At 36.3% G+C, this 26694-nt stretch overlaps 1 protein-coding gene across 2 annotated transcripts in view; it reads left to right on the plus strand.

Moving 5' to 3' along the window:
* NUP155 (nucleoporin 155) overlaps positions 1 to 23576 on the plus strand; it is a 33970-nt gene extending 10394 nt beyond the window's left edge. Inside the window, exons 13-36 of one of the 2 annotated variants that reach the window (XM_009285162.2) lie at positions 350 to 520; positions 1584 to 1694; positions 2585 to 2679; positions 4180 to 4268; positions 5627 to 5689; positions 6780 to 6842; positions 6946 to 7096; positions 8567 to 8633; positions 9532 to 9650; positions 9859 to 9962; positions 11845 to 11978; positions 13788 to 13979; positions 14636 to 14774; positions 15440 to 15575; positions 16001 to 16154; positions 16427 to 16531; positions 16667 to 16821; positions 17326 to 17455; positions 17728 to 17841; positions 18345 to 18465; positions 19467 to 19577; positions 20889 to 21025; positions 21773 to 21873; positions 23123 to 23576. In XM_009285162.2, coding sequence (XP_009283437.1) covers positions 350 to 520; positions 1584 to 1694; positions 2585 to 2679; positions 4180 to 4268; positions 5627 to 5689; positions 6780 to 6842; positions 6946 to 7096; positions 8567 to 8633; positions 9532 to 9650; positions 9859 to 9962; positions 11845 to 11978; positions 13788 to 13979; positions 14636 to 14774; positions 15440 to 15575; positions 16001 to 16154; positions 16427 to 16531; positions 16667 to 16821; positions 17326 to 17455; positions 17728 to 17841; positions 18345 to 18465; positions 19467 to 19577; positions 20889 to 21025; positions 21773 to 21873; positions 23123 to 23261 — 2901 coding nt within the window. In that variant the 3' untranslated portion in view covers positions 23262 to 23576. The remainder of the gene's footprint in view (positions 1 to 349; positions 521 to 1583; positions 1695 to 2584; positions 2680 to 4179; positions 4269 to 5626; positions 5690 to 6779; positions 6843 to 6945; positions 7097 to 8566; positions 8634 to 9531; positions 9651 to 9858; positions 9963 to 11844; positions 11979 to 13787; positions 13980 to 14635; positions 14775 to 15439; positions 15576 to 16000; positions 16155 to 16426; positions 16532 to 16666; positions 16822 to 17325; positions 17456 to 17727; positions 17842 to 18344; positions 18466 to 19466; positions 19578 to 20888; positions 21026 to 21772; positions 21874 to 23122) is intronic. The other variant, XM_009285163.2, reaches the window with a different exon arrangement.
* Positions 23577 to 26694: the final 3118 nt, after the last annotated feature.

A 26694-nucleotide genomic window follows, 5' to 3' on the forward strand; every position in this document is an offset into this window, starting at 1 on the left:
GTGGTGGATGCCCCATCCCTGGAAACATTCCAGGTCAGGTTGGACGGGGCTCTGAGCAACCTGATCTAGTTGAAGATGTCCCTGGTCATGGCAGGGGGGTTGGACTAGATGACCTTTAGAGGTCCCTTCCAACCCAAACTATTCTATGATTCTGTAATTATTCCCTGTCTCCCAAAAGCAGCAGTATATATATAGCTGTAAATTTGGTGGCAACCTTCTGTTAGACAATACAAGAACTTGATTATTTTCTTTGGGTTTTCTTGTATCAAGGGTAGATTCTATTCTGTGTAATGTGGATGTGCAAAATCCATGTTTGTTACCAAACTTTGGATAATATCTATCTGTTCAGATGACCACCCGTGTTGATGGACATTCCTGGGCTCTTTCTGCTATTGATGAATTTAAAGTTCAGAAGATTGTAACACCACTAAATAAAGACATTATTCCAATAACTGATTCACCTGTTGTTGTGCAGCAACACATGCTGCCACCTAAGAAGTTTGTTCTGCTTTCAGCCCAAGTGAGTATTACTTTTCTTAATATAGGAAATCAGAAGAGTAAGTATAAAGTTGTAAGACTGATCTAAACCTGTAAATGTTTACTCATTTTGGATATGCTTTAAGGATTATATTCTGAACATAAAAAGGAATAAGGAAGATTGCTGAAACCATCTGTACCTATTTTAAATTTACTCAAAGCTATTGGGCCAGCTTCTCTTGTGCAGCGTAGTAGTAACTTTTCTTGGTCTCCAGAGACCCTTGTAGATATAGATCATCGAGAAGTTCCTTTAACCTTGATACTCATGATTATATGAAATTGAAACAGACACTGGCTGCCCAGAAAATATAGTTTGAGTAAATACTGTTGGTAGTTGAAATTTGAATAAATAATTTCTTCTTTGTCATAGAAGAAGTCCCAAAAGGTTTTTTTGAAAGGGTTTTAAAAAACAAAACCTATAAAAAGAAAAGAAATCAACTTCCATACTTCTCTTTTCTGATTACATTTAGCAATATTTTAGGGCACTTAATATCTTAACCAATAGGCAATTTTAAAGAAAAAATGTTTAATCATTAATGTCTTGCAACCTCTAGACTCAACCTGCATTTGTTTAATGGCAGCTGTTTTGTTAAAGGCACTAATCCGACCCTCTCCAGTAGTTAGTATGAATGCAGGCAAGATGACTGAGTGTAGAGTCTTACCATGCCCTTGATCCTGAATTCTTCAAGCATTTTTTTTCCAGGCAGTTTTGAGGATTTGCAAGATGCATAAAGCCTTTCTTTTCTGTATATCCTTGCTATATGTTTGTATTGTATGCTCCATGTTAGGCTAAGAACAGCAAAATTAACTCAGTTTATGGAGAATTTATAGCCATTGCAGTACTTTTCCTGCTTTTCCTAGACTCGCTAGAGAATTTTCTGTTTGTGAATGGGAACTGAGCTTTAGGCACCATTCCCATTATACTTTGATCCAACAGTGCAACAAAGGAAAATTCAGAATGCTAAAGATAAGCATTGTGGGGAAGGGGTGTTGGGGTGGCCAGAGTAAAGACAACTTTATTCTAACTTACTTTGGGTTACTTTTAGGGGAGCTTTATGTTTCATAAACTCAGACCTGTTGATCAGCTGCGGCATCTGCTTGTTAGCAATATAGGGGGAGATGGAGAAGAGATTGAAAGATTTTTCAAGTTGCATCAGGTAAGATCTTTTGACTTGTTATGAAAAATGGAAGATTTATTATATTTATGTAAATCTAATCACTTCCTTTAGCATCTTTTTGTTGTTGCTATAAACTTGTAGTTAACATTTCATTTAGTATTAGCTTTTCCTCCTGTATTGTCTACATAAAACAAGATTGTATGATGAGAAATAACTTCTCTTTTTATGATACCTAAAAATGGAAGTGTAATTCACTTTCCCTGAAATTCTTATATGTCTTGTACGCAGAAGTATAATGCAGTTCTTATTTAGGAAAGGAGTTCATCTAAAAGTAGGGGAGGAAAAGTTTCTAAAAAAGTTAAATTCCTACCACTACAAGAGGTTTTTACATTTTGCAGGCCAGTAGAAATGTGTATAATTGGTCTATTTTTTTGTTTAAGATAAATAACAGACAAGCAGGAAGGAAGCTATCGTGGATTACAATTTCAATTTGACTAGTACTGATTAATATCTGTAGCGAATGTTCACTGTAATCTGTTCTCTTGTGCTTTGATAGGACATACTAAGTGATATTTTAACATGCCATTAGAATCTGCAAACCATTATTTGTGTAGATTTTTTTTCTTCAAACACAATCTTAACTTACGTTTCTATAGAAATTGTTATGAATCTTAGTCATAATTAAGTGACAGACATGGAGATTGTTTCCTACCAGCAATCGTACTGAGTTTGCAAAAACAGTGTGTAACAAAAACTTACCTGCTACAGTGGGATGCCTCACTATGATTCACTTCCTGTCTACAACTGGGAAGAGCTGGTTTCCTTGCCTTCTAAATCAAATGACTGTTTAGTTATTGAGCTATATAACGTCTATATGTTTCTTATCAACTTGATATAAGGTGCCATACTAATAGTATAATATGCTCTAGGAGGATCAGGCCTGTGCCACTTGCCTTATCTTGGCCTGTTCTAATGCTGCATGTGATAGAGAAGTATCTGCCTGGGCTACTCGAGCGTTCTTCAGGTAAGTTTCAATTCTGTAGGTTGTTCTGCATATTATGCTTAGGATCATTACAGCCACTAAATAATTGTACAGGCTCTTTAACCTGCTGCCTGAGTGAGCATTGTTTTAAAATGAGCACAGACTGTTAAACCTGGTGGAATATGCTTTTGCACTAATTTAGGGCTCATCAACAAAGGAAGCTTCCTGTAATGGTGTTTTCTGGTTAGTTCCACTCTTGGATGCTTGTATTCCACATGTAGAGGAGGCTATTGAAGATGCAGTTTAATCTGCTTGAAATGTACTTGTCTTCACAGTATCCCAGTTCATTGAAGTGCAGCGTGTGGTAATATCTTTAATGATACCAACTCAGACAGCTGGAAAAAGAGCAGACAAATTTTTTAATTTTTGTGGGGTTTTTGGGTTTGGTTTTGTTTGGTTTTTTTTCTTAATGTATTGCAGTTAGTTATGCTATTCACCATTGCGCCAAGGAAATTTATATTCAAATGGACTTAGCCTGTACAGGGCCTGATGGCTCTTGGTCACAGATGTTGATTTATGTTTTTATTTGGTTTTTTTCTTTTGTTTGGTATTTTTTTGTTGGTTTGGTTTGGTTTTTTCCACTACAAATTGAGTGAGCAAGTATGGGCTTCCACTCTGGAGGATTAATTTGTCATCTGTGTATCTTAAGTACTGCATATCCTTGGTATGGTGCAGATACATATATTTTAATTAGCTGCCTTAAACAAGTTGGTATATTGTGGGTCTCTTGGCTGTCTTCACAGGGCATGTAGCCTGGAGGAAAAAAGGGGTTTGGTAAGATACAGCTGTTGAGAGCGATGATAAAATGTGCAGACTTGACTTTATGTGCTAGGGTTCAAGTGTTATGTTTCCAAAAGCTTGCTTGTTCTTTTCCAAAACTTGTGCAGGTGTTAGATCGAGTCAGCTGTTCTCAGCAGGCTGTGAATAGCTGCTCTTTGTTAAACTCAATTACATTACAGGATCTGAGAGAAAAAGTGGATGATAACTCTGGAGAGATGGGTATTAGCAAGGGGAGATGTAACAAAAGTGCTCATGTAGCACTATAGGAGAGAGATGGATAGAAATTACTTGTGCAAAATAGAAGGATAAGCATGTGTCATCTCAACTGTGTCCTTCTTTCCATTTTCCTGTAGAGACAAACCTTTAAAAGATACTAAAGCATAAGCCTGATTTTGAGAATTGGTAAATTTCTCTTTAAAGCCTGATCATATCACCACAGAACTTACCCACAAAAAAAATACTTGGTTGTTCATCTAACTTACCTTTGCAATTGCGTATGTTAATGCTTTTCATATAACGTATTCAGTTAGTTTTCTTCTGCCAAAAGTATCATATAGTCACAAATACTTCTGAAAAGTTATGCTGGGTTTTTTATTCCCAATTTTAAAAGAACCCCAAAATTGCTCTTAATTCTCAGACATGAAAATTAAATGGACTGTATATGAAGTGTGAGGAATTCTTGTCTTTGCATGTAAACTTTAGGTATGGTGGAGAAGCACAAATGAGATTTCCGTCAGCTCTGCCTCCTCCAAGCAATGTTGGACCTATTTTGGGTTCTCCTGTTCCTGCTGGTAAGTAGCAAGTATTTCATGGTTTCGGACAGGTTTTTATCCTTAAATATGTTGTATTTTGTCTTCTCACAAGTTGTGTTCTTTTTGTCTGAAATAGTCCTTGATTTTCCACTCACTGGCTAATTAATTACAGAGTTTTTTCCATTTCTCTTGAGTGATTTTTGGATTTAGTGAGAGGGTGATGTGATCTTAAACTATGTCTGGATGTTGCATATAATCTGTTAAGATTATGTGAAGAAGGTATACATTTGTTGCTGCCAGAGGCACTTCAGCAGCCAGAGAACGATTTATCAATACTGTAGTTCAAACTTTACAAAGATTATTTGATTGTTGTGTGGCTATAGCAGAGTTGTCTTACGGTGTCTTACAGTGTAAGAATACAGTGTATATCTTCTTACAGTGTCATTGTCATACCTCTGCAGATACTGCTTATGAGAAGAAAAGAAAAATTATGATCAAGAAATGGGTTAGTTGTTTGGAGTGACTTCGCCCTGTAAATCTCTAGCTTCAACATTTGGTTTCTGCTTAGGTTGTCGGGGCCACCTGCAAATAAGAATAGTCCCTATTCTTTCTCCTCAGAACTTGATGTTTATTGGAGTGGAGGCCCTTCTGTATTACTCAGATTCACTTAAATTTCTACAGTTGCTTCAGGAAGTTGTCCCTTAACATGTGTTACTCAATTCCAGATCTTAAAGATTTTTTAAAAAGAAATTAGTAATGATGAATTTGGAACTCTGATTCAATTACTGAATTAAATTAATTTTTTTTTTTAATCAGGAACTCATTAATTTCCAAGAGCCTTTACCCTTATCTGACATGTGGCGTTCAATTTTACACATCAGACTTTGGGAAAAAAACTTGATTGCCTGGAATGCAAAGACATTCCACTTCAGTACCGTTTTTGACATATATCCAAATTCATAAGTATTGGAGAAAGGTGTGCTGAACTGGGATAAAGTTTTGGAAAAACAGTTGACCCTCTTTTTCAGAATTCTTAACTAGTATTAAAACACTAGGAAGAGTGACTATTTTTAATGCATCAATGGCATCACTTTCCAAGCCTGATGGTGTGGAACAATAGCAATGTGGGCAGGAGCTGAGGCAAGGCATAAGAATGTAAAATTAAATCTGAATTAGAGAGGACAGCAGCTATGGGGAGAACAGGTGCTAGGAGCAGACTGAGAATTAAAGTAAGGTGTGGGAGAAAAGACAGGAAGCTCTGTAATCAATAAGGTGACTCCTTTTAGAAGTAAATGTATTTTTCCCAAGTCTAAATGTTTGGATATTTTTATCATTTGCTGTCATATATGCTTCTTTTGAAACCTGGTCTCAAAGCACATGTTTCCATTTTGCTTCAGTGACAGGTCCAGGTGGAAGATGGCACCATTCCTCTGCCACTACTTACTCCGTTTGCTCAAAGGGTAGAGAACTGTCATGTGAAATTAAGATTCTGATATTGTGGATGTCCCATGTCGGGGGTCAGACAGTGCTGACAGAAATTGATTAAAACGCCTTGAAATTTTGCATGTGAAACTACATTACAATAATGTTAGCATTAAAAGACCAGGCACCTTTAACTTAGTTCCCTCTTCTTCTCACTGTTGAAAGTCTAGTCATGCATTCGCATGCTGCTTTTCTGCAAGTTTGTGCTTTGCTTGGCACACCGGAGAATGTGTTCTGAGAATGCATTGGCACTGTTTAGTGAAGGACTTTGTTATCCTTGGCGCTGTTGTGTGTTGCCAAGTTGAGAGAACTGTAGTGAATAAGGCAAGGACTGATTCTTTGATAAAAGCCGCATTTTCCGAGTGCCAGTTTTCTTGCCCTTTCTGTGATATATCCTACTACATGCTGATGGTACATGGACATTTTTGTAGATGACCATACGTGTTCCTCATATCTTGGGGTCTTAAGTTAAGTATTAAGACTTAATTTGCAGAAGGGTTGAGTATTCACAGCTGAATCTGAGGCTGTGGACAGTCTCAAACTGAATGTTCCAAGTTAACAGTGTTGCTGTATTGTTTGTCCAACTGCCCTATATGAAAATTAAGAGTGACAATACCGGTTTCTTTCAGTTGAGTGCTTTGAAGGTAAAATTGATATTCTTTGAAAAGATCTAAATGACTGAAGGTGAGTGCTTTGAGAATAGGTGCACATATCAGGAATGGGAGCAGTCAGAAGGTAAAGAACAAGAAAAAGTATGTGGTCAGTATTATATTCAATGCAGAGTGTGCAATAAATAACACGTGAATGCTGGAAAAAAAATGCTTAATAACTGCTCTTGAAAGAAGTGTATCCATTTGGTTCACTTACGGAGTGTTGGGTTGATAAGAAATGAGTGCAATTTGGTATTTAACTATAAGTAAAAGCTGTTGGAATGGTTCTACCTTTACTTGATTTAACAACTTGGCTGCTTTTGCACAGGGATTTTATGGGTTATATTTTCGTTTGGGTTTTTTGTTTGTTTCTTTGTTTGTTTTTAAAATACTTAACTTTATTTCTTTTCCCTTTTAGGTTCCCCCTTGACTGTTGATAGTCCATATCCTAATCTTAGTTTTTTGACAACACCTGGGCAAGGTAACACCTTCTTTTCCTTTGCTGGAGAAATGGAGAAATTTTTTTTCAACTAGGCTTTTTTATTTGCATTCAGATGAGTAATATTTACCTATTTTTACCCTAGGTTTACAACCTCCTAGTATATCAACTCCCATGTTTCCTTCTGGGAATTCCATGTCTCACCCTGGTACATCTATTAGTGGAATGATGGGTCCCGAGATAGTATTTTCTGGAAGACACAATGGCATCTGCATATACTTTGCTCGGATTATAGGGTGAGATGTTTGTATAAAAAGAGATTCTGTCACTCAATTAGTTTCGTAGTTTTTCTTTCCCTAATGCTTGTAGGTGTTGAATTCTATCTTAATAGCATTTAAATTTGAAATTAGTAAAGTGCATTTTTATGTTGTGTTTATGAAGTACCTGTTGATATAATACGTTCTCTTTACAGCTCTATTAATAATAATACTTTGTGCTGGTTTTGGCTGGGATAAAGTTAATTTTCTTCATAGCAGCTGGTATGGGACTATGTTTTGGATTTGTGCTGAAAACAGTGTTGATAATACAGAGAGGTTTTCGTTATTGCTGAGCAGTGCTTACACAGAGCCAAGGCCTTTCTCCTTCTCACCCCACCCCACCAGCGAGTAGGCTGGGGGTGCACAAGAAGTTGAGAGGGGACACAGCTGGGACAGCTGACCCCAACTGACTAAAGGGATGTTCCACACCATATGACGTCATGCTCAGCAATAAAAAACTAGGAGGAAGACAAAGGAAGGGGGGGATGTTCTGAGCGATGGCGTTTGTCTTCCAAAGTTACCGTTACGCATGACAGAGCCCTGCTTTCCTGGAGATGGCTGAACACCTGCCTGCTCATGGGAAGTAGTGAATGGATTCCTTGTTTTGCTTTGCTTGCGTGCGTGGCTTTTGCTTTACCTATTAAACTGTCTTTATCTCAACCCATGAGTTTTCTCACTTTTGCTCTTCCGATTCTCTCCCCATCCCACTGGTGGGGGGGCAGTGAGTGAGTGGCTGTGTGGTGCTCAGTTGCCGGCTGGGGTTAAACTACGACATAAATTCCGTGAATGGCTAGGACAGGAAAGTTGCTTAGACATTGATCCTGCAATCGAACATATATGCACAACTCTGAAAACTGCGGTTTTATTTTTCAAATCTATGAGCTGTATGTTTCAAACTCCTACTAAAGGGTGAAATAGAAATGCAGAAGGACTTACAGGATCAAAGTCCTGGCTTGAAGTCTTTTCTGTTAAGAAGCTTTAAAAAGAATGCTCAAATCGGAGCAATGAAGCAAGACTAAAGAGGATTCTGTTACTTGCATGTTGAGTCCTGTGTTACTCAACACCCCAAGCAAGAACAGAGCTCTTCATGCGTTGGTCATCTCTCTGCTTGCTGGTTCAGAAAGAAACTTCTGTTATAACACTTGTTTGCCTACACTATATTTCCAGAGAATAACATTGGCCTATATTTAAAGTATTTGAGAGCGTCAAACTTCATTTGATTGAAGTTTTAAAATTTGAAATTTTGTTAATTATCTGTATATGTACCATTCAGATAGGTATAGTGGTAACTTTTTTGAATGTTTAATTTTCATCCAAATTAAATCCTTATTTTAGACCTTGAAGTAAAAAGCATTACCATTTCTTTCTTAAGAAATTATACATAGAAGACTTGCGAAAATACTTGCTTAAATTACTTGGCTTTTAACACAGTACTGTTTTGTGTTGCAGAAATATTTGGGATGGCAGTATAGTTGTGGAGAGAGTTTTCAAAAGTGGCAATCGAGAAGTTGTTGCAGTATGTAAAAAACTATTTTGTATTTTTAAAAGTTCCTTATAGTATATGTCTTAAGCCCTGTTATAATTCTTTTCCCAATTATAAACTGATAAGGAAAGAACCATCATTGTCATATGAAGGGTTTCTTAAGTGCTGCTCTCTTAACTAAGGAGTAATGGTAGGTTTTAAATCTTTTTAAACTACTATTTTGAATGTTACTTTTTAAGAAACCTAACTGTAATTTGATCTCTGTCGTTAATTGGCAATGGCCAGTTTTCTCCATATTTAGTGATTGCACTTCCTTCATTTCTGCATACCCCCTCCAGACAAAGCCTAAAAATAAAATGCTTTAGTGTGTTAGGATAAACACTGCAGTTATCTAAGGACATAAAAAAATTTTCAGCATCTTCCTGACTAACATCTTGGTGTTTCACTTTTTGTCCATGATCAAAATAACAAAATCTTTTCTGACTGTGGATGTTAATAGAATCCTGAACTGAGTAATTTCAGCAGTGTAAATTAACTGCTACATGAGCTCTGCTCCTCCAGTTATAAGGTAACTGGGAGACTCTGGAAGACCTTGGCAGTTATACTGTGTGTCTTAGCAATGCTCAATCATTGTTTTAGTTTGGAGTTGGAAATAGTAAAACACAGCTGATTGGTTATCAGAGGGGCAAAGAAAGTAGCATTTTGAATACTGTGTCTCTTCAGAGGACTACTGTCTTCACATGTGTGCCCCCTCCTCAATGACTGTGGTATAATAATGTTGTGTTCTAGCGATGGCATTACTATTATGCTATTTATTTGTTGTACCCTCTTTGTGTTTGTCTTTGTAGTGGCTTTAGCTTAAAATTGTAAATTTTTTGGAAAAAAGTTTGGAAACTAAGCTTTCTGTAAAGAAGTGTGCTTTCTTCTGCAGGTAGAAAGCAGTGTTCCATCCCATGTGCTGGAATGTGTGCTACAAGAACTAAAAGGATTACAAGATTTTCTGGATAGAAATTCACAGTTTGCTACAGTAGGAGCCCTTGGAAACCCAAGGTATTATTCATTGTGTTAACTCTTACTAGTGGTATTTAATGTCCAGCTCTTGAAAAAGTACACCATGTGTATCTATGTTGAGTTGAAGTGTATGTATGGTCTCCAGCTTCAACTATTCAGATGCTAAAAATGAGTTGTTAGATTTTTCTTTTTAAAAGATTCAGTATTTGTAATCATACTAACATCTCTTTTTATTTTGTAATTGCAGCTTCAGCACACCAGCCAATCTGCAACAGAGGCTCCTGGGTTTCATGCGGCCTGATGGTGGAAGTTCTCAGCAAGTCCAGCAAGAACTCCAGAGGAAATATCATGGTATGTAATTACTTTTGAACAGGAAGTATCAGGGAATGGTGCATTTGGATGTTGCCTTTCTCACTTTTCTTGTTTTTTAAGACCTCTGAATAAAAATGCCTTTTTTCCATACAAATTTGACATTAATCAACATGCCATACTTGGTAATACATTCTGCAGAAAAAGCCACTGTAGTTTGGAAACTAACTTTGCTAGCACCTTGCTTTTGCTTCCATACCATATCATACTGTTCCATCGGGAGCAGTGCTTCTACAGTGACGTTGATGTGAAAGAATCTTTTACATACCACTGTACTAGAGATGAAGTATATACCCAGAATGAAAATTCAAATCTAGGTAGAGAAACATTCCAGCCTTTAGGCTGACTGTGGAAAGAGACTTCGTTTGTTACATGCTGCAGATGTTACCTTTCAGTTTGATATTGAAAGTTTTAATATTGCAACTAATTAAAGCAGTCCACAAAGGAGAATTATCTCTCTGTGAAGAGAACCTGGATTTCAGCACAGTAACATCTAGTGGTCTTGAGCCACTGCAAAACACAAGTTTTATCTCTCAATTTATTAAGCTAAAATAAAAGTGCTTGAACTTTAAAGCACTTTTAAACTTCTCTCTCTCATACAAAGAATTAAATTTCAATTCTGTGTAGATACATGTCCTCTTATTTTCGCCATTCAGACAATTCTGAAATACAAAACTAGAGGTTTCTTTGCACACTTAACTCTCCTTTTGTTTTTTCTTCCTAATGTTCTCCATATTTCATACGATTGTTTCATCTCCTCATTACAATACTTAGTAGCTGCACACCCATTTATATTTTCAGGATAGCAGTTGTTAAGCAATTTGTTTGTGAGACAAGTGAGTATGTTTTCCTATTAAAAAGAAATACTGTAATACAAGTTGCCAATGCTACAGTCCCTGAAATGTCTACAAAACTTTGTTTGGAAATAAGAGGCCTGTCACAGCGCCCATTTGAACTCATGTCCTCCTATAGCGTAGCTTTTGCCCAGCACTTGCAGGCAAGTTGGGGAGTGTTGCTGGTCTGTATACAGAATTGAAGATGGTTGTGGTCCATGTGGGTATAATCCTGGGTTTTAATTTTGACTTCTTTTTCTGTGCTGCTCACTTTCAATAGTGTGAATGTAAATTTGTTTTAAAAAGTCATTATGTAGAATTTGGTAGACATTTAATAATTTTATTTTTCACTTGTACGCATTCCAAAGCCCATAAACCCTTTTGGATTGCTAAATGACACAATATAATTATTGTTGCCTCATTCCTGAACTGTAAGCACTCAAAAGTAAAGACATAAATAGTTGCAATTATGATCCACCAATGTAATAAGTATGTTCATATTATTCTTTCAGTGAATATAATACATCTTACCAGATTTAAATGTTACTAGTTTTCGGAATAGTTGTTGTTGCTTTAAAGATAGCATAGACAGTATTGACTGAAGTTGTAATTGTTCTTTATAAAAGCAAATAAAGGTAATCAAACAAAAAGGGAATCTGTATGGTTTTATTTCTTTTATGTTCATCATAAATATTTATAATAACTATTTACGAAAAAAAACCAAGCAAAAGTTTAAGACTGATATGTAAATCCAGTGCACTCACACAAAGCCGTACTTCTTTTTCAGAAGTTGCATAGTTGTTGCATATGTGTTGCATAGTTTGAAATGTTAACAGATTGTATTTGTTTTGGGGAAGTGTTAACACAGCACTTCCCTCCAAAGAGAGCTAGACAGCATTAATCAAGAATGGAAGAGGAAAAAAAAAAAAAAGGATATTTAAGGAGATTGTTATTATAAAACCTCAAAAATTTACATGCTGATTTGAAACATGTAGAACAGTTACTTATTGACAATCTCTTTGCTTTTTCAGCTGAGGCACAGCTAACTGAGAAGACCTCACTTCAAGGCATCCAGCAGCTTGTTCGCAAAACCTGTCAGGCATTGGCTTTATGGAAGTTGCTGTGTGAGCACCAATTCAGTGTTGTTGTAGGTGAGCTTCAGAAGGTACGATCTGAATCATACGATTTTAATTTGTTTGTATTTAACATCTGAATTTCTTTTGCTACCTAAATATTCCCAAAGGAGTATTACTTTAATTCATTGGGGAACATATGATGAATTTTAAACCACATATGGATTTTTATTCAGGTTGCAAGTGTTTATTTTTAAGAGACTGATGTGTAGTATTGACCTCATCACCCAATTTTAGCAAATTGGAAGTGTCACTAACAATAGATTTTATTTTACTTTTATTGACAGTTAATAATGAGTCTGGTTTTATAAATTACTGTGTTTTCACCTTAAGCACATTCTTCAAAATGTGCTGAAAAGAATAGACCAATGTTGTCCAGCTGAGAGGAATTTACTCTTTGCCTTAGTGTTGGTAAAGGTTTAACAGTGGAGAGCAATAGGGTTGTAGAGTCTCAAGCCCTTGCACTCTTGTGTAAGTAGGGGTCCAGAACGCATCACAGAACAGCTGAGGTTGGAAGGGATCTCTGGAGATTATCTGTCCCCTCTGCTCAAAGCAGGGTCAGCTAGAGCAGGTTGCCCAGGACCATGTCCAGTAAGGTTTTTAACATCTCCAAAAATGGAGACTCCACAGCTTCTCTGGGCAACCCATTCCAGTGTTCAACCACCTTTAGAGTAAAAAAGATTTTTCTTATGTTCAGATGTAATTTCCTTTGCTTCAGCTTTTGGCCATTGCGTCGTGTCCTGTCACTGGGCACCACCAGGCTCTGCCTTCTTTACACCTTCCTGTAAATATTAGCAAGATCCCACACAGTCACCCCCCGAGCCTTCTCTTCTCCAGGCTAAAAAATCCCAGTTCTTTCAGCCTCTCCTTGTTTGTAAAGAAGAAAACTTACAGAACTATGGGTGCTACTGCTGTGTACCCTTTGCTAATGTTGAATTTGCATCCAGCCTTTGAAGAAGCTACTAATTTGAATACTAGGCATTCTGTCCTAGCACTTGATAGGAAAATACATTATTTGAGAAGTTGTATTATTTGTCGATAAAAAGAACAATTTTTGAACTTTACAAATGCACAGAAGCTGGAGCTCCTCATACTGTTGCTTTGGGGAGTTAGCATGATTTCTAACACAGGCAGCTTTTCTCTTGTGTTAGTCAAGGAGTTAACTAATTGTTTAACAAATAGAAGCTTTTCCTCCGTCTTCAGTAGTTTTAGAGTTTTTGTAGTAGTATTTTCATGCTGTTAGTGATCATCTATAGACATTACATAGACACTACTGGCAACTCTATGTGAGCAAATATTCCTAATAATAATAAAAAAAAATAACCTTCAATGTAATTTAATGTAAAAAAGCATAAAGAGTACAGACCTCAAACTTTTTAAATTCCTCCTTTTTACACATCTGTCATTTTTTTCATCTATGATGGTACTCAGATGGTTCCCATTATTAAAAACTGTGACATACTCATTTTATAGGGTGTGTGTTCTGACAGTGCCCTGTGAAGTAAGGGGAACTGCTCATTCCATTCTTACTTGCAGAGATCTAAAACAAAAGTGACACGTAGTGAAGATGGCAGAGGAAGTCTGCTAAGAGGAGTTCTCACTGTCCTTTGGCATCCAAGGGTCTAGTGCCTTCATTGATAGGGCTTTCTTTTGTTATTTCTGTTTTGCTATATAATGTGTATTTTAAATAATGTATTTCTATGCTGTGCACTTCAGTCATTGGAGTTCTGTATGTTTTTATTTTCTGGAAGCAGTTCATTTTCCTGCTGTAACATTGTGACGTTTCTAAACAAAATAAAGTAAAAACTTTGATAAACTAATGAAATTCTGTCTATCTTCAGGAACTTCAGGAACATCTAAAGATTACTGCTTTCAAAGACTTGGTAATTAGAGACAGAGAGTTGACTGGAGCACTCATTGCTTCTCTCATAAACTGTTATATCAGAGATAATGCTGCTGTGGATGGCATCATTGCCCATTTGCAAGATATCTGTCCTCTTCTTTATAGCACAGATGATGCTGTGTGTTCCAAGGTAAGCACACTTCGGATTTCATGGCACCAAAACACAACTTTAGAACATGTTCAAATGAGATAAGTTGGGCAGCTTATAAATCATTATGCTCAAATAGTTTCAGGAGCACAAGAACTAATGAAGGCAGGTCATGTGCATATTTGTGTCTTGTAGTTGATTAATGCTGAAAACTATTTGAGCTCTGGTTTGAAGCATTTGCAGTTATTTGTAGTATTCATAGGGGCTCTACCTCCAGTGTGATGTCTAATAAAACTGTCTTCTTGATAAAATGTGTTCTTAATCCAGTCTTTCCTCAGCATAGTCTTGTTTTCTGTCTGTTGCCTAGTTTAATGGAATTTGTGCAAAGATAATTGTGTTTAAGAACTTCACTCTTTGAAGCTCTTCAAATAAATTTGAAAAAAGTAACTGGTGAGGGGAGAATGGGGAACCAGTTGGTTGTTTAAGTCTTAAGCCCTTCTCTCTACTGCTGTTGTACAGTCTTTCTGCTGGTAACATAGTGTTACCAAGTGACAAGAGAATGCTTTTGAGAGGAGGATGTTTCTACTGTTTCAGCTTTGAAGTTTGGAATAAGAACTCATTAACTTACAACAATATCCATGATCTGTTCATGATGTGTTCATGTGAATAATTTCCATTTTCCCATCATTTGTCTTAAGGCAAATGAACTGCTTCAGCGGTCTCGACAGGCTCAAAGCAAACTGGAAAAAGAGAAGATGCTAAGAGAGTCACTGAAAGAGTACCAGAAGATCAGCAATCAAGTAGACCTTGCTAATGTTTGTGCGCAATATAGGCAAGGTAAGAGGCAATCACTGATCATGTTCTGGTAAATAGTTTCTGTAGTATCCTTTTGTGCCATTCTTCTTTTTTGTTTGTTTTGTTTACTAACTTTCAACTCATTTTATAGTGTTTTACCATAAACAGTTTCTTAATAACTCTTATAATTTATATAATGAACCTGTTCTTGTTTAAAGCTTTTCTAGATTTCACCAACCAATCAAAAAACCCACTTCTATATAAAAAATATTCCCATCCACTTATTTCACATTGCAGTGTCCATGTGTTTCATATTTGTGGTAAAAATGTTTTTATGAAAATTGTTGGGCTGCATGTAAGCAGAGGGTAAATGACTGTACTTTTGCAGGTAAGGTTGTATACCAAGTATGCTGTTTGAAAGATGGTTCTGAATCCTGTTTTGTGCAGTAGAAGCTAGTACATAATTTAAATGTAGATATAACTGTCGTAACAGTCCAGATTTCAGCCTCTGTACAAATATGTAACTTCAAACTTGCATATAATCCCACAGGTTAGGTACAGGCATAAACATTTATATGATACAGACCAGAGTGAATAAGGTTTATTTTTTCTTGCTTGCTAAAATGGGAAGTGTTTGATGTCACTTACCATTTTGTCATAGATTTAGTACAATAATGAATGGTGATACTTGTTCGTTTTTTTTCTAGTGCGTTTCTATGAGGGAGTGGTAGAACTCTCTCTTACAGCTGCTGAGAAGAAAGATCCCCAAGGTCTTGGCCTTCATTTCTATAAAAATGGAGAACCAGAAGAAGATGTTGTTGGACTCCAAGCTTTTCAAGAGAGGCAAGTTTTCAGGATACCTTATTACCATTGTATGGGGTGCTTTATTTCAAGTGACTGGAAAAGCAACTCTTTTGGGGAAGGTATGCAGAGTAATGACAAACAAGCATGTTATAGTAAGGGACACAATATAGATGTTTTTGCCCAGCATGCTCTCCTTGATTATCATTAATATGGCACCAACTTAATCTGGAACAGAGGGTTAACTGATAGATGCAGAAAACATTGTGAGCTGAACATTACAGAAATACTTTTTAGAAAGATGATTGAGAACAGACTAGATTGCGGCAACTAGCTGACAATAATCTGTGACCTTTTTTAGTAATTATGTTTACAAAGGCATACAATAACAACATTTGAGAAGAGTATTTCATAGATTGTTGCAATGAAAATTGTGAGGCTTTTATTTTCTTTTGCTCTATTTACAGATTGAACAGCTACAAGTGTATCACTGACACCCTTCAAGAGTTAGTGAATCAAAGTAAAGCTGCTCCTCAGTCTCCCAGTGTACCCAAAAAGCCAGGTCCTCCAGTGCTGTCATCTGACCCCAACATGCTAAGCAATGAAGAAGCAGGACACCATGTAAGAAACACCCAAAAAAATCATGACTGCACTCCAGAAAATAGTGTGATTTGAAGGAGCGTAGAATTTATTATTTTTAAAAAATTACGGAATAGTTTAGCGAAGTACATAAAAGTCAAGATTTGTCATGAATTGGCTTCTTCATGTATAGAGTGTTCATAGAAAGGATGACATGCAAATAATGTGACCCTAAGTATTGTTGCATACATATTCAGTGCTTTATGTAATGTAACCACTTCTGGAATAACAGCTTTGGACTTTTCTTCCTTTAGTTTGAACAAATGCTAAAGCTGGCTCAGCGTTCAACAGATGAGCTCTTCAGTATTGCACTTTACAACTGGTTGATACAAGTTGACTTGGCAGACAAACTGTTACAGGTGAGCTCATCTCTATACAACGAAATAATCTGTTGGAGGGTTCCACTGAACTGGAGGAGTTAATTGTAATAATGCTGATGCTTTAAAAAAGAGGCGAAAGCAAGAATATAAATATTATCTTTATGACTTTTGCAGGTGACTGCCCCCTTTTTGGAACCCTACCTTGTGCGGATGACCAAGATTGACCAAAACAAAGTCCGTTATATGGATTTACTGTGGAGATACTTTGAAAAGAACAGAAATTTCAGTAATGCAGCCAGAGTCTTGGCTAAGTTGGCTGACCTGCATAGGTATGGATTATGTGTGATCTGTTGCATATATTGAGGTAACTGGGGAAAAACCAAACAAACTAAAATCAAAACCTTATGTGTAGGTGTTTTAAGAAAAGGCCAAGAACAATAAAAGGCCAATGCCCAAGGATGGTTGCTAAAAAAAAATCAAATGAATGGAATATATTAGCTTTTAATCCAGGCCATTATTGGAAAGAAATTACATGTTTATTTTATGCATTATACATTAGCTTGCAATGTATTTCCTGATGTAAGTACCATATATTAAGTGGTCATTCCTTACACAGAATTTTATAATGCAATAGTGTATCTGTGGAGCAGTGGATTGAGAAGTACACTAGAACTGAGCCTGCAACTAAGATGAGGTTACGAGGTTGGATAATGTCCTGCATGATTTAGTAAAATCAGAAGTCACATACTAATTCCCAGAGTCGAGTTAGAATATAACTAACCCTCAAATAATTATATTAAGTACCCATTTTATTTTGAATATTTGTTTTGCAGCACAGAAATTTCTCTTCAACAGCGTCTTGAATACATTGCACGTGCCATTTTGAGTGCCAAAAGTTCCACTGCCATATCCTCTATAGCTGCAGATGGTGAATTCCTACATGAACTAGAAGAGAAAATGGAAGTAAGAAAAAAAATACTAATCTAAGCTACACTGTGAATGCATTATTTCACTTTGTCTTATTGGCACATGACATTTTTATTACCAATTCTGTAGAAACAGCGTTCTGTGCTTTCTTCCCGATGTGGCAAAGTTATGCAGTTGATAGGAGACTCTGAGGTGTAAGACAGTAACATTTCTACATTTAAATAAGTTAAAGTTAATTCTGGGTGTATTCTTAAGCTTTGATTAAATTAATCCATTTTTGAAATACTTTATTTTTCTTTTTAAACAAGGTTGCAAGGATCCAACTTCAAATACAAGAAACATTACAACGGCAGTATTCCCATCATTCTTCAGTGCAAGATGCAATCTCCCAGCTTGATGCTGAGCTGATGGATATAACCAAGGTGATAAAAATTTCTCTGTATTAAAAGTCAATTTATCACATTTGGGGAAAAAAAAATGTTTTGCGAAGTATGATCCTATGCTGACTAGGAAAAGTAATAGAGAGACAGTTTGGCATTCCTGGTCTCAGAATGTCTGTTACCTGAGACTGCTGTCTTTTTTACTTTGGTATTCCTTCAGTCTTTTGTACTTTAATTTCTTCCATGTGTTTATCTTCTTTATTAAGTCTCTTAGATTTCTTCATTTATTGGGAAAATTGTTAAAAAATTAATGGTATTAATTATAACTTCATATAAAATTGGGGATTGTATTTAAGAAGTGAAACTAAATGTTGTTAAAAAAAACCACCAAAACCAAAAAACCAACACATTTTGTGTTTGACAACAGTTACTTAAGTTGTACCTTTACTAGTCTGATGTCTACCATACAAAATAAAGAAAAGCTGATTTTAAGAATTTCATTTTTATCCTACTTGAAATGTAAAGCCTGGTAATTTTTCTTTCAGCTGTATGGAGAATTCGCTGACCCTTTTAAGCTCTCAGAGTGTAAGCTTGCAATTATACATTGTGCGGGTCATTCTGATCCTATCTTGGTGCAAACTCTCTGGCAAGAAATCATTGAGAAAGGTAGGTCTTAATGGCCTAGGAGTGGTACAAACTAGAACTATAGGAAGTTAGGAAAATTAAAGCTTTTAAGACTATGTGGTGCTACTGATATGCTGTCCAAGTGAGATGCATCTTTTCTGGACTATTCTGTAATATAGTTAAGCGTAGTTAACTAGTAATTCATTAATGTTACTACCTTTGGCTTGTGCGCCTAAAGGACAGGAAAGTAATCTTTTTACATACATGTTGGAGCATATTCCATGTATGGCTTGAATAATCGCATTCCAGATAACATTTAAGAAGTCATTTCATCCCTTCTTGTTCTTAGATGCCATTATATATGGACTTCAGAATACTTGTGAAATTTTGTCTGAAGGTTTCACTATTAGGAAATTATAATAAAAATGTTAAATTTATCGTGACAAAGATTAAAGAATCTTCAGGGAGTTCAGCGTTTTTATAATGTTGACAGTGTAGTGGTAAGGTTTTGTGTAAGGGTTTTAAGTGTAAGGGTTTTGTCCATTTATAGGGAAGCAGAATAGGGGGCACAGCTCTGCAAGCCTAGCCACTCAGCTGTGATAACCTTGCCTCACCCTTTACCATGAGTTGGTAATTCACTCCCTCTTCCTGTTTTGGGGTTTTTTTCCCCTTGGATTTTGTGCTCAAGGTTGCCATTGTGCAAACAACATTGACAGTGATTTGAGGGAAAAGCTATGTGGTAGCGGTTTTTTTGTGGGTTTGTTGTTTTTGGGTTTGGGGGTGGGGGTTGGGGTTTTTTTTTGGTTGGTTGGGTTTTTTTAAGTACATTTGCATGGAACTTCAAGGAAACATTAAAATCTGTGAATATATATGCCTACACACCAGAAAAAGTTGTACTTTCATTTCCACGTGCTGATTTTGCACTGACAATAGTGTAAGATTTTGATGTGTTAGTAGTAAATTTAAGTACCTCAGTGTAGTTGTGTATAAATGTGGAACTTTTTTCCTGAAGTTCTTTCTAAATGATTTCTTTTCTCTTTCAGAGTTGAGCGATAGTGTGTCTCTGAGCCCCGCTGACAGAATGCAAGCACTTAGTCTGAAGATGGTATTGCTTGGAAAGATATATGCTGGCACACCTCGTTACTTTCCTTTAGGCAAGTTGTTTAGCCTGCATAGTAAATAAACATATCCATTACATGAATGGGTCTCAGCTTTCTTTTTAGCCTCTTAAAAAAAGTTTTAACCTAAGAAATGTCTCTTTCTTTCCTTTTAGATTTTAAAAAATACTGGTAATTTTGTGATACATAATTACACATAATTACATTTTGTGATACATAATTACTGTAGTTATTTGTGAAATTTTTCGCTGAAGCAACATATTATTTCAACTGTCAGTAGTGATGGAGTTGATCTTGAGGGTAGCTGGGTAGTACTTTTCAGTTTTGTCCAGGAAATCAGGAACAATAGCATTGTTATACTTGCTCATTATTACAGTGACTCTGACATGGGATTGAGGAGAGGGAGGTTAGACAAAAAGTAGAAATAGAATTCCTATTGGCCTCTAATTTTGTAAACACAGTATAATTGTATAATTACAAAACCATTACAGTTTTTACAGGTGCAGTTTTTCCTAGAATTTATCTAGGGATTTAACCAGAATTTACAGTTTTTCCACCCTGAATGGGAAGTAAATGAAGCTTAGAAGGCAGCAACAGTTATTTTTGGATGGCTGTGCAGATATCATTTTAGAAAGTAGTAAAGTTTGTTTGTATCAAAGTACAAAGTAAAAAAAGTGTATTTATACATATAATAAGATTTTAGGTAACCACATTTATCTGCTGTCTTTTGAAGTATCTACTGCTATCTGCAGGGGCAGATTCTAAAAACAGAATTTAGGAGATTTCTGGATCCTTTTTGGAGCTTCTTTCTGCTTTTGAGATGCTCACATGTTTTGACAACTTGGTACTATATAAAAACCTGGAAAATACATTGTTCAGTGCTAAATGTTCTTTTATAATAGTAAAATATTGTAAAAGAACATTTCGTGCTAAGCAATATATTGTTAATTGTTACTGACACTTAATCATGATAAAAGATGCAGTAGTGTTGCTGGCTGTTCTGTCAAATGAAATGATAGTGTGTTCTTTTGTGCTGAAACAAAGGTTAATGAACTTTTGCTTAACAACATAGTTCCGTGGCAGAACTGTAATAAAGTACTTAGTATGAGTAATCCCTGTCAAGCATTGCTGAGAGCTTAATACCATCTTTGGAGGTAGTTAGATTTTGCATATCCTTCCCTCAGTGCAGACTGGGGGAAACTGTTACATGTGCTTCACAGGAGAAAGGTACCAACTGTGTGGAAGACAGAAAATTAAACTTGGAGTAAATCACTTTCAAATGCCTTTCTTTGCTAGACTCCCATTAACAAGTTGGAATCTAAACATCCCATTATTTTTGTCCTCCAGATTTTTTAGTGCAGTTTCTAGAGCAACAAGTCTGCACTTTGAACTGGGATGTAGGTTTTGCAACATATACCATGCAAGAAATTGGAGTGCCGTTGCCAAGGCTGCTTGAAGTATATGACCAGTTGTTTAAAGCACGGGTAAGGAAAATAGCCACAAAACAAAAATTTTGTTTTCAACTACTATCAAGGTCTGTCTTTAGCAGGAAACATAAAATAATATAAGGTGTGATATATCAAAATATCAACTTCATAGCTTTTGTCCTCTTTTTTTACCTAAAGGTTCTTAATGCTGCTGCTTTTTCCCCCTGTTGATTTTATTCACTTTAATTCTAAAGTATGAGGAAAATCATTAATCCTTTTACTTCACCTAAAGCTGATTTAGGATTAAATAGGATTAGGATTGTTATGTTGCAGAAGGAACAGCATATCTTGAATATATTAGTTTTATTTGTTTCCTATTAATGATTAAAATTTGCTATATTACTGCATCTTGTTTAATCTATTGATGCAATAGGCATAAAGAATAAGAAGTCGTATTTTTAACTTTTGATTTGTAGACCAGGCTTAAACAGAATTAAAACAAAGAGAATTGACTTGCTCCTTTTTACCCAGATTCCTTACAGTGTAAGGAATTCAGAACTTCCTAAAATCTGTTACTTTACAGACAGTTAGGTAATGGAAGACTGGATTAAATTCATGTATGTTTTATTACTCAAAAGTCAAAATAGTATTTAAATATAGACTTAATTGAATTCCCATTTTTCTTACATTTTTGTTACAATGAATAAATAATACCACAGCTGGCAATTTGTGTGTACACACACACTTTTTTTTTTCTTGTCTCCTTAATATTTGTCTTCTTAATATTTTGGAATCTTTTTTTAGGACCCATATTGGAATAGAATGAAAAAGCCTTTACACCTTTTAGAGTGTATTCATGTATTATTATCAGGATATGTACATGATCCAAGCAGAGTACTTCTGAGGTAAGAAAGGCAACTACATCCTAATAAATAGTGAAAGATGTAAAATATCCTAAAGCACTGCACTTCAGCAATCCCCAAAGCTTTTCTTCTTTTCTTTTGGGTGAATTTAGTATTTCTTTCTTAGCAGTGATTACTGAGACTCCTCATTCAAAACCAGTTGGTAGAAACTTGTAGGGTCCTTCCTATAAACTACTTGAATAAAGATAATTTTCACAACTTCACTGAAGATTCATGAGGAACTGAGAGGATTATTTTGTAAATTTTGGCCACATACTTTAAGGAGTAGTACAGACAAATTTGAGGGAATCTGGGAAAAGTGAGGAAAAATGAGAATCGGGTGTTTTGTGAATGAAACAGTGAACTGTTTAATGAAGGCGAGAAGCACTGAGTTTTTGTATTCTCGAAAAGAGAAGACTAAAATGAGAATAGATCTTCCCAAATTGTTTTTAAGAGGTTGGTGATGAATGACTCTCGAAGACTAAAATTCTTCTTAGTCTGCAACAGGAAAGAATTTAGGTTTAATATTGGAAAAAGTTTCTAGCTAAAAGAATAGCTATGTACTTGAACAAGTTGCCTGCATGTTATGGGATCTCTAGCTTTGGCAACTTTTGTGAATAGACTATACAAACTTCAGTTGGAACTATCTTGTCTCAGAAACAATGAGCAGAACTAGACAAAGTCTTGATAACTCTTCTCACCATAAATTTTTCTGATTCTCTTGAAAATATACATATAAATATCCCCTGTTCACATATAGGGTTTACATCTATCTTTTCTGACTTTTTTTGTCTTTTATGGTTAGCTGATTTAAATACTCTAACTTCTTAGAACTTTAGTGAATGTTGTCTAATATCTACTTAGATATTAATACCTAAATTGTTGTGATTTTTATATTCATTTTAGATATTTAAATTGCTATCTAAATTAGTAACTTATACGTTGTCTTCATATCTAAAGTAATATCTAAATATTAAATAGTTCACATTGCTATTAACTATCGTTTTATTGTTTATATTTAATATCAGATAAATAGTAATGATTCATTTATTTTCCCATTATGCATTAGTCACAAGCATTAGATTTCAAAATACACTTTTTCTAATAAATAGTTAAATACATAAAAGTAGGTGACAGATGTCTTGCTGATATGTTATTCCATTAAAACTCAAAGAATGCTCAGTTTCTATTTCAGATGATTTCTAATATACAGAACAAAAAGGAGCTCGTTATTATTCTGTTTTCTTTACAGGCGACGATTCACAAATGTTTGCTTGGATGCTGTTAGTTGCTACCTGGTTGAACTTCAGTCCATGAGCCCGACGCTAATGGTGCAGACTACTGTTGGGAATTTTAAATCGCTACAGGCTAAATTAGAACGGCTTCACTGATTGACTAATACAATAACAGAATCATTAGCTCAGATAAAATGAACTATGAAATAAAAGTTCAGATGTCTGCACTGAATCTCTGGAAGAACAAATCCTCAGAAAGAAATTCTGAGAAAGTTGTATCTCCTGCTGCAGTTACTGATGTGTGGCCTGTATTCGTGCTATTCTAAAGGTATCTACAAATTGTAGAATGTAAATGTGACAAATGGAGTTTCTTTTACTACTACCAAATTTTTTAACAATAGGAAGCTTTTTTTTATACTGTTGAAATAAAATGCATTGTGTGATCTTTCCCTTGAGGATTAAAAATATTTGGAAAATATTTTTCTTTTTCTTTACTTCACATAAAGTAATGGAGAAGAGTAGGATGTAAAATCTACTTGACGTGTTTTACAAGTATCAAAACAAGGAATGACAACTGCAGAAGGCAAGATGATGACAAAAGCGCATGTAGATGAGTCGGGTTGTAAATGTGGTCATAACCAGGGAGTAGTGATGCAATCATAACTCTCTGCATGAGTTTATGTGCAGGTGTTTTAATAACAAAAATAATCATTATTTCATACCCGTCACTTTAAACGCAGCCTGCCTCTGTAAATAGAATGTTTGGGATGAAATTTCAGAAACTAGCAATCTAATTTGTATTGCAAGTGAAAGAACAGTATTAAAACCCCATCAAATTATTTTCCCTATTCCATTTTAATAAATAATGTTGTATCTGTTAAAATCAAATAAAGAAGTCAAGAAGTGACTTCTGTCTACTTTCATTATATGCACACAAGCACCAAATTGTGTATATTCCTTAAAAGGAGGAAAGCCTATGCATCATCCTGTATGCATGCTTCCTAAGATTTCAAAATCTCATCCTACAAGTAAAGTTGTTTTTTCTCTGGTTTACTGCTATGCATTGTGTACATATTCAACAACATAAGCGCTGTATAACGTGCACAAGAAAATATCAGTTCATGCTGGTCTTCAGTCTTTCTCAAATAACTTCTTCATGTAAGTAAATAATGAGTTTGGAGAGATTTTTAATGGGGGAAAGAAGCAAATATCTTTATGCCTACACAGCAGATTAATGTATTTTTTTTCCAGGAGAATGAGTAGTTAATAGACATATCACAGGTGTTCAAAAACAGAAAAAAAGAAGTATGGATTAAGGCATTTATTTACATGGAAGTGTGGCGGTGTGCTCCCCCTGTCCTGCGTAAGCGATGACCACCAGTGGGGGTCGTTGTGGCTGCATGTAGGTTATGCTGGACTTTGGGGATGGATGGCAACACAGTAGCCAAGGGCTGCCTGGAGCAGTGAGTCAAATGACTTGGTGATTTGCAAATATGACTATAAGTCAGTCAATCATCTTACTCTATAAATAGTGGACAGTCCAGGGCCCGCTGAGCTCTCCTGCATGGCAGTGGGCTGCATGGTGGGATCTCCCCTTGAGTAGGGACGCCTTTCAAGGTTACTCCTCGAGGTTGAGAGATTCCTTGCCACAACAGATCCTCGGTAAGTGACTAATAGCATGCTACACTTTGAAATCTTAGCTAAGTGATATAAAGGATTGATTGCGCATATATAATCCTTTAGACATAAACCATTGACCAAGTCTGGGAGTAGGACTGGATCCAGCTGCACCTAGACTCCTCTCTGAGAAGGAGTGTAGAAAGCAAGGGGGTCCTCTGAACCTCATGACTCAAAGGGAGGGGCTCCCTGACAGTTTTGTCTGACTGTCCTCTATGCAGTAACTAATCAAGTGTACCTTGCCATCGTATCTTGTTCACTGTCGCATTGAACTTTGTTAATTCACACTTTAACTCACTGTTTTCTATCAATAAAGTATTGTTGCTTCTCTCTTAGGAGCAAAGTGCAGTCTCACTCCACCTGCGACAGCAAGTTATCTACTTACACCCTTTACTACCCGATCTGATTACTATGCTTTAAAGTGTTGTTTAAAGTACAGCCATTAAATTGCTTTCCCTGTGAACTGCCAGGTACATTCTGATGATTTTCAGCCAGAAAATGCACACAGTGAAGTAATATGTAAATTAAAATACATCTCTTTTTTACCTCTTGCTAGATCGAAATAGAGCTGAAATTTTAATATTGGCTTTTCTCTTTTGTCAGTGTTGAAATTTTCTCATAAAGCATTTAAATAGAGGCATTACTCTATGTCCTGGGAAAAAGATTTGCATCTTTCCATATAAAGTATACTATCTTTAGATACTACAAGTTATTTTCTGCTGCTAGCTATGTTCTACACCAAGGATGTCATGTACATTTACCCTGGTCTTGTTATTGCAGTTCTGTTCATGGTCCATACAAATGATGTCCCAAGTCTTGCCTGAATTATTTAACTTTTATGTCTAATTTTTAATATTTGCATGAAAGTTTGTTGTGTTGAGCCATATTCCGTAATCTAGGTAAGTAGATTTCTATTTTCAGATCTGGAGAAATGATTGAAGAGTTGGGAACAGGCACAAGTCACAGGCTTGAGTTTCAGCTCTTTTTTTTCCCCAGTTAATAGAATAAGAATGCCTCTGGCAATATTACAAGTTTTTCAAAGTTAGAGTATTTCAAAGTGTATCAAGTTATCTTTGATATTTTTCAGATGATTGCAGGTAATTTCAGAGTAGACACTGCCTTTTGTTTTCATAGCACATGCTCTGCTCTCAGATGGAGAAAGGATAGTTTGTTTCCCAATTTAAATTTGGAGGGATGTAGAAACCTGAGATCAGAGGAGGGGGTGTGTGGATTAATGAAGTGGGTGAAACAAGTGGGGACAAGTACAAGGAAGTAACTGACCAACATGAACGTGAACCACTTCTCATTAACAAAATTATCAACAATTGGATGATTACTTCTGTTGGTCTTTTTTTCTTCTGTTCCAATGTTACTCATTCTCAATCAAGATTGTGGTTAAGGAAAGGTAGAAGGGGACTAAAGTGGTTTGAGAAACGAGAGCCAGTTTGAGGGAATAGCTGCTTTAAGGGGAATCAAAGGCATTTCTTCAAGGTGATGAAACAAAGCGACTGTCTGCTCACCCTACTTCTTGTATTTCACCTGCATTCCTACATTTGATAGCGTTATAGGGTCTCTCATAGCTGTGCCTCGTACTGTCGCTCATCCCGTACCTCTGGCCTCCTCGCCCTCCCCCCCCCCCCCCCCCATCTCCTAATACTGATGACGGTGCAAATTCCCCCATACGGATCCTCAGCAGCGTGCCCTTCCGCTGGCCTGCCGCCATAGGCGCACGTGGTGCCCGCCTTTCCCCGCTGAGGGAGAGGTGCTCATCAGGTCCCCATGGTCCGTTTTCCCAAAACGCATGAGGCTTCTACCCAGCTTGCCAAGCCGGCAGGATCAGAGGCGAAGGGTAGAGGGAAGCCGTACGCGGGGCCCGTCCAGGGGCCTCGGAGAGACAAACGGAGATCCGCTC

Source organism: Aptenodytes forsteri, unplaced genomic scaffold (genome assembly GCF_000699145.1).
Source record: "Aptenodytes forsteri isolate BGI_AS27 unplaced genomic scaffold, ASM69914v1 Scaffold120, whole genome shotgun sequence".
Classification (NCBI taxonomy): domain Eukaryota; kingdom Metazoa; phylum Chordata; class Aves; order Sphenisciformes; family Spheniscidae; genus Aptenodytes; species Aptenodytes forsteri.